At 55.2% G+C, this 7615-nt stretch overlaps 2 protein-coding genes across 2 annotated transcripts in view; one reads left to right on the top strand and one right to left on the bottom strand.

The window, feature by feature from the left end:
* Positions 1-5832, bottom strand: part of PTSG_07811 (uncharacterized protein) — a gene marked incomplete at its 5' end in the record, with an annotated part of 10759 nt that extends 4927 nt beyond the window's left edge. The window contains 17 exons of the mRNA XM_004991557.1: positions 26-228; positions 418-495; positions 665-786; positions 1032-1114; positions 1307-1483; positions 1794-1978; positions 2172-2246; positions 2302-2379; positions 2575-2773; positions 2998-3083; positions 3306-3389; positions 3682-3913; positions 4186-4275; positions 4488-4592; positions 4824-4943; positions 5232-5417; positions 5671-5832. Of these exons, the coding sequence (XP_004991614.1) occupies positions 26-228; positions 418-495; positions 665-786; positions 1032-1114; positions 1307-1483; positions 1794-1978; positions 2172-2246; positions 2302-2379; positions 2575-2773; positions 2998-3083; positions 3306-3389; positions 3682-3913; positions 4186-4275; positions 4488-4592; positions 4824-4943; positions 5232-5417; positions 5671-5832 (2265 nt within the window). The remainder of the gene's footprint in view (positions 1-25; positions 229-417; positions 496-664; positions 787-1031; positions 1115-1306; positions 1484-1793; positions 1979-2171; positions 2247-2301; positions 2380-2574; positions 2774-2997; positions 3084-3305; positions 3390-3681; positions 3914-4185; positions 4276-4487; positions 4593-4823; positions 4944-5231; positions 5418-5670) is intronic.
* Positions 5833-6009: 177 nt separating this feature from the next.
* The window catches only part of PTSG_07810 (polymerase II polypeptide E), a gene marked incomplete at both ends in the record, with an annotated part of 4781 nt that continues 3175 nt past the window's right edge, over positions 6010-7615 (top strand). Inside the window, 5 exons of the mRNA XM_004991556.1 lie at positions 6010-6137; positions 6377-6423; positions 6569-6626; positions 6863-6944; positions 7091-7174. Of these exons, the coding sequence (XP_004991613.1) occupies positions 6010-6137; positions 6377-6423; positions 6569-6626; positions 6863-6944; positions 7091-7174 (399 nt within the window). The remainder of the gene's footprint in view (positions 6138-6376; positions 6424-6568; positions 6627-6862; positions 6945-7090; positions 7175-7615) is intronic.

The raw sequence follows: 7615 nt of genomic DNA, 5'->3' as shown, positions 1-7615 counted from the left end.
CTGTGAGTGGGGCGTCGCCGGTGACCATGGTGACGGCGTGCGAGCTCTGCTTCAGGTTCTGCACCACGTCCTTGCTGTCTGCGCGCACGAGGCAGCGGAAGGCGAGGAAGCCGACAAACAGCAGGTCCTTCTCGAGCGCAGTGCGGGGCGCATCAAGCACGCTTGTCTCGTCGTAGTCGTCGTCGCAACGGCGGTAGGCGAGGGCAATCACACGCATGCCGGCCTTGGCTGTGCAGGAGGTGGAGGGGGCGTGGTGGATGTGTTTGGTGGGGGGGGGGAGGTGTGAGGGATGATTGGAAATGATTGGAAATGATTGGAAATGATTGCGAATGACGGTTGTGAGGGGGGGGGGTGCCGTTCAGTGAAGTGAATGGTGGTGTGGAAGCAACCTCTCGACATGGGGATGCAGGGTCGTACCGAGACTGCGGTGCGTTGGGGTGTACCATGCGGGCATTGTTCCGTCCTTGAGCAGCTGGCCAATCATTTCCGGACTCCCTGCACCCGTGAATGATGGTGATGATGGTGATGACGATGGTGATGATGATGAGGAGGAGGTGGTGGTGGCAACGAGGCGCGTGTTGATCAATGTGTGGCAAGACGCCGCGTGCAACCACCACCACCACCACCTCGTACCAAACACGCCATGAGCATGCGTAGTTTCTACCTTTGGAAAGGACGCAGAGGCCACGGACGCCACAGTCAGTGCTCGTGGACACACGCGCAACAACACTCATGCGCTGCAGCTTGCTCGCAAAGTGATGACGAACAAGAATCTTCACACTCGGCCTGCGCGGGCAGTGGAAATACCACAAGTAGTGATTGTGTGCGTGCAGATGTGAGCGTATTCGTGCGAGTGCATGCGTGGGTATGTTGAAATAACATTCGAATGTCAGCAAAACACAAGACAGCAGCGAAGAAAGAGTTTCGTTCCTCACTCGGGCAGTGAGCGTGTGCATGGAGAAAGAGGACAGCAACTAGCACCAAGTATAGAAGAGGAATGCCTGCAAGCACAATGTGTGAGTCGCGCGTACTTGATGGAAGCGGGCCAGGTGACCGTTGCGTCCTTGGTTGGCATTGCGGTGTTGGTGTTGGTGTCGAACCGCCACTTGATCGCCTGCCCAGTAAAATGCACGCGTCAGAGCAGAAAGCAGAGCAGAGCACAATACAGCAGGGAGCATGGCAGAGCAGGGAGGGGGTTAGCTCGCGCCCAAAATGAACAACAAGTTAATTTCACGAACAAACCAAGCAAACAGCAGCGGCTGCAAACCCCACAACCCCGCAACCCCGTGTCGTTGTGACGCGTCACCTTGATGGACGTCATCTCGAGGGGGTCGCCAGTGGACTTCCCGTCCACATCAACGAGCGAGTGGCAGCCGGCAATGACGACAGATGCTTCCAAGGGCATGCTGCCCATGGGGTGTCGCTCCTGCGGTTTCGACCCCGTCACGCTCAACAGCTTGTGCTGGGCGCGTGCTTCAGGGAACTGGTGGCAGAATGGATGGAGAGGAGGGGGAAGGGTGAGCGCATGTGAGCGTGTGTCCGTGTGTGTGTGTGTGTGTGTTTGTTATGGAGGAGGGTACAGCTGCTAATCACAGCGCATGCAGCACAAGGCAGTACAAAGTGGGCAATTCGAGGCCCAGACACAAGCAAGCAACACAAACACACACACACACACACACACACACACACACACACACACACACACACACACACACACACACACACACACACACACACACACACACACACACACACACACACACGGACACAAACAGACAGACACCGGAGCCCACCTGCGAGACGGCGACGACGCCCGCGGCAACGAGCTCGTCCGTGGTGATGGTGCCGGTCTTGTCAAAGAGGCAGGCATCAACCTTGCCCGCCATGGGGATGCGGAAGGGCTCTGTGCAGTAGATCATCGCCTTCATCAGCGCCATCAGCGACGTGTTCACAGCAAGCGTCATCTGCATGTACAGCTCTGCATTGGACGGGGGGGGTGGTGGGGTGTTGGGAGGAGCGGGGTGTAGGGAGTGGGTGCATGAGACAAGGGAAAAACACGAGGGCAGGCACACAATACACACACACAACACACACACAACGCATGCACGTGCGTTGACAGCTACATGTCCACACTAGAATAGTCCCCCTCCTGGCAAATCACGCAGCGGTACCTGGGGGGATGACGCTGGTGACAATGAGGATGCAGTGGAGGAGGAGGTCAAACTGGTCACGGCCTTCCTCAAGCCCTTTCTTCAGCACATACGCGCTTGCAGCCAGGGCGAAGATAAGAAGAAACAGCACAAGAAGTAGCGCCTAGCGCCTCCTTGCTGTTGCCAGACACCTTCTCGCTGCTGTACTGAATCATGCGCACAAGCCGGCCTGCGGAGGTGTGCGTGTATGCATGTGTGAACAAAAAATGAGTGTGTGCGCGCGCGCGTGTGTGTGTGCTTTGAGTGGTGATAAAACGGCAACAGTATGGTGTGACGGTCAAGTGGTGGTGCACGGCCACGAATACACACACACGAACACAGGTGTGTCTCACAACCCATGTCTATGCCTCCGCCTCCTGCGAACCTTGTGAAGAGTCAAATCCCGTCCGCAGCACGTAGCAGAGGCAGCCGCCGTCCGGCGTGCCTGCAGGCACGTCATCCGCGGCGATGGTGCGCAGGCGGTCGAGTACATCCTGGCTGGAGTCCTTGCTCCACACGCGATCTTCCTCGGCAACAGCGCCCGTGTGCTGCAGCATCTTCGTCCCGCCCCACAACACGTGCACCTGGCACGCAGCGTGGCACATGTTGTACGGTGGGGGGTACGTGCGAGAGAGAGAGAGATTCAGGGAGAGAGAGTGTGTGAGTGTGTTTGTGTGTGTGTGTGTGTGTGATTGTGCGTGATTGCTTGTGAATTGCAGTACGAGCGCTGATTTGCAAGGTGGAAAGTGTTGTTGTGCTCATCAACAATCCTCGTCGCTGTGAGCGAATGATCGCAAGACGTCGGCACCTTGTGGCGGTTCTGCACATCGAGTTTGACCGGCGCCGTCTCCTCATCAACAAACACGGCCTCCTTCATCTGCGGAACACTCTCGCCTGCACACGCACACACGCAGAGTTGGGCACGCGCACACGCACACATGTACACGCGCATGCACACACGCGCATGCACACACACACATGCACACACACACAATCGCACACATGCAAGTACATGGATTCAGGTTTCCGAGTGAATGCAATGATGCAAAAGGGTAAACGGCAGCACTGCAGGTATGCATGTGTTGTACACGCGTGCGAGCACGTCATCTGACGCACCGGTGAGGGTTGCCTCGTTGACGACGGCTGTTCCCTTGAGGAGAAGACAATCGCACGGCACAATGTCTTCATCGCCACCCGTGCCTGCAAGCACGCATGTTCACACACGCGCAGCAGGGTAACGAGTTGGAATCATGAGGAATGGGAACGAAAGTCGAACTTTTGATCTGCCATGTGACACTTGTACAGCCACGACAAGACACGAACACACGTGCACGCACGCATATGCATGTGAACATGCAAGCACACACACATGCACGCATACACGCATACATACATACACGCACACACACTCACACATACATACACGCACACATGCGCATGTACACAACACAAACACACAAAACACCCGCACGAACACACCCCAACAGCACACCTCTTGGAACGCTGACGACATCGCCTGGGACGAGTTTGTTTGCGGAGATGCGAGACCAGGCGCCGTCGCGGCGAACGAGGAGCGAGCGGGGGGCGTTGTTCATTCCACGCAAGCTGGTGAGATTCTTGCGTCGCGTCATGACCACGGTGCCCTCGAACATGAGCATCATCCCCAGCGTGAAGAGCGAGTATTGCCAGTACTCGTCCAGGCACCACAGCAGCACGCAGAAGAACTGGCAGCGTGTGTGGGGGGGGGGATGTTAGAATGTGTGTGTGTGTGTGTGTGTGTGTGTGTGTGTGTGTGTGTGTGTGTGTGTGTGTGTGTGTGTGTGTGTGCGTGTGTGTGTGTGTGGTGTGTGTGTAAGGCGCACTGCATACACCAATACATTGCACATGTAATGATCATACTACACGTGGCTGTGTTCAAATATGTGCATGTGTGCATGTGTGCATGTGTGCATGTGTGCATGCGTGCATGTGTGCATGTGTGCATGTGTGCACACACCTGGAAGACGGAAAACGGCTGCAGGAGACCCTCCACGTACAAGTCCTGGAAGGACGGGATCTCAATCTCAAACTTGTTCTCCCCATATTGCTGCGCGTGGAATGGGAGCACGCATGAAGGGGCAGGGTGTACGCGTGGTTGTGTTAAGGCGGGAGACAAAGCATAGCACCACGCAGCAATACGAAAATGTGCACAGACACACAACAATACAGAGTCATGCGTCAACACGATGGAGCTATGCAAGACGCCCAGCAAGCAAGCAACCAACACCACCAGCGCCACACGGCACACACGGCACGCACCATGATCCTGGCCTTTGCTGATGGTGTGGAGAGACCGGGGTGCTGTGCATACTCCTCGAGTGGAAGTTCGTCAGGGCAGGCCACGCGCACAAACCCACCGTGCTCCTTCACGCGCTGGTGGTGGGAGGGGGTAGCAATGATGGCGATGGTGATGGTGATGATGATGATGATGATAGTGGGTGCGGTGTAAGCAGCGTGTGCGTATGTAGCAAGCACACACATACAGAAACAGTTGTGGGTGCACACACACACACACACACACAGATGCACACAGATGCACACACAAGGATGCACAAACACACACACACACACAGATGCACACACAAGGATGCATACATGCAGACGTACAGGGTTGTGCATGTAGTTTTGCTTTTGGAAGCGGATGTATGGCACGCCCTTGGCGGTACGTTCGATGGCGACAAGCTCGGGCTTTCCCTGGTGGACTGGTGGGGTGGCCTGTGGTGTGGTGCGGAGGAAGACATGAAAATCAGAGATGTGGGCGGGGAGGGAGAAAGTCATGGAATCCAACATTGAGGGAGCGTACGTGTATGTGTGTGTCTGTGTGCGCATGCGTACACTGGCAGGTGAACGAGTGTATACGCAGTACACTTACGTTCACACACACACACACACACACACACACACACACACACACACACACACACACACACACACACACACACGCACGCACACACACACACACACACACACGCACGCACACACACACACACACACACACAGTACCAGGGCATGGGTGGCTTCTTTGAGGGGCGCCGGGCGGTAGTGGAGCCAACAGTGGAAGGCAACAGACCAGTGCTGCATCAGCAGCATGAGGATGTGCAGGATGACGGATGCTCCCACAAACAGGCGAGATGCAAACGTCGGCATGTACTCGCCCGGCAAGGGCATGCACGGCGGCAGAAAGTCCGACTGCAGTTGTCAATGTGACAACACAAGTCAGTGAGAGGTGTGTGTGTGTGTGTGTGTGTGAGTTGGTTGGTGTTCTCAGTGTTGTTGGGAGAGGTACACACATACGTACACGCATACAAACACATACACGTGTACGTACACCCACACATACGTACACGCACCCACACCCCGGGCACACGCATCACGCTGTCGCATCACGCTGGCGCGTCACACGTGTCACTTCCCGTTCCCCAGCCTGCATCAGTCCACTCACGCCGTCGTCGGGTTGCGTGGCAGCGGCCTTGGCGAGGGCCTCCTCGTACGGCTGGCCGATTGTGCGCCACATCTCAAACACACCCACGCCATACAGCACAACAAACGGCGCGTGCTGCAGCACCGCGGTCGCCCGCTTCGTGTGCAGCGTCAACCTCTCCATATTCGTGTGGCGAGCAAGCAAGAACAGTCGTCGTATCCAGTGTTGTTTCACGACACCACAAATTGCCCTCAAGCACGTGTGTGTGTGTGTGTGTGTGTGTGTGTGTGTGTGTGTGTGTGTGTGTGTGCACAAACCGCAGCTGCTTTGTCATAACACGGCACCAGCAGCACCAGCGACATGGACGTGGAACGCTTGCGCAGAGCATACAACACGACGGTGCAGTTGTGCAGCGATCGTGGCTACAGTGTCCCACACACAGAGGTTTCCAAAACAGAGTTTGAGCAGCGCTTCGGCAGTGACCCAAGGTTGGTGTGTGCTCTGTGTGCTCTGTGTGTGTGTGTGTGTGTTCTGTGCGTGTGTGTCTGTGTCCATGTATTTGTGTGTGTGTGTGTGTGCGTGTGCGTGTGTATCTCTCTCTCTGTGTGAACACTGCGTGCATGACGCCTGCTGCCCCCCCCCCTCGCGTTCACCATCCCACCACACACACGCGCGCGCATACACACGCACATGCTCCCTCTCGCACGCACGAACAAACATGTTGTAGGCCGTCGGAGCTGGACAGCGTGTTTGCGCACAAGAAGGATGAACAGAGTACGGCTTTGTTTTGGGTTTTGCCTGTGCGCTCGCAGTGCTGGTACCCACTACTGCTATGGCCACAGAGGGACAATCTCGCGCGTGTGTTTGTGCTCATGCTCGCCCTTACACATGGCTGATCAACCATTGCTTGCCATTGCAGACCGCATTGCCATCTTCTGGGCGGATGATCTCAAAATTGGCATCAGCAAAGTCAAGGAGTACGTGTGTGTGTGTGTGTGTGTGTGTGTGTGTGTGTGTGTGTGTATGCTTGTTTGTTTGCTGCGTGTGTGTGTGTGTGTGTGCGTACATTTTTGTGTGTGTTTGCTGTGGGTGTGCTGATCCATACCCTTGCTTGTTCATCTCCTCTGCCTCCCACAGCATGTTTCGCTGTTCCCTTTACAATGTTCAGCGGCGACTCTTGTTACTCACACCTCAACCACCGCTCCTTCATCAGGTACCTGGACAAGCTCACACAACAAGGCATTAACGCTGGCATCATTGTTGCACAAGCAAAGCTGACACCCAGCGCATCAAAGGTGCGTGTGCGTGTGCATGTATGCGCGCGTGCGCATGCATCTGTGTGAGCCATTTGCCTCGTAGGGTTTGGACAGTGCTTGATGCTGCGCGAGTGCGCGTGTCAGGTTCAGTTCCTTCTCATGCGTGTCTGGTGTCTTGTTATCAGGCGGTGCGCGATGCTGCTTCGGCGGGCATTACTGTCCAGGTCTTTGACATCACCGAGCTCATCGTCAACATCACCAGACACGAGGTGTGTGTGTCTGTGTCTGTGTGTGTGTGTGTGTGTGTGTGTGTGTGTGTGTGTGTGTGTATGTGTGTGTGTGTGTGTGTGTGTGTGTGTGTGTGTACTTTAATGATGCTGCGACGAAAAAGCGAATCATTTCGGTTGAACCCCCCCCCCATGTATTTGAATCGTCAAGTCTGTGCTTGGGCTCCCTCTTACTATTCTCCCGCTCTTATTTCTACTCTTCTTACTTCTTCACTTGTTTGCTTCTTCCGCGTTCTACCACCACCAACACCACGACAGTGCACTAGAAATAGAGGAAAACAGGGGTAGGTCCAATAAAGTATAATACGAAGAAATGAAAGGGGGTGAAAGGGAGGAAGAATAGTCATTCTTAATGCAAAATAATCCAAGATATGTCCCGGGCGCAGCAAATTAAAAATCAAACGAGTACTACGGGGTGACTAC

The sequence above is a fragment of the Salpingoeca rosetta genome (genome assembly GCF_000188695.1).
Source record: "Salpingoeca rosetta unplaced genomic scaffold supercont1.19, whole genome shotgun sequence".
NCBI classification, from domain to species: Eukaryota; class Choanoflagellata; order Craspedida; family Salpingoecidae; genus Salpingoeca; species Salpingoeca rosetta.
This window is presented reverse-complemented; position numbering and strand designations above follow the sequence as displayed.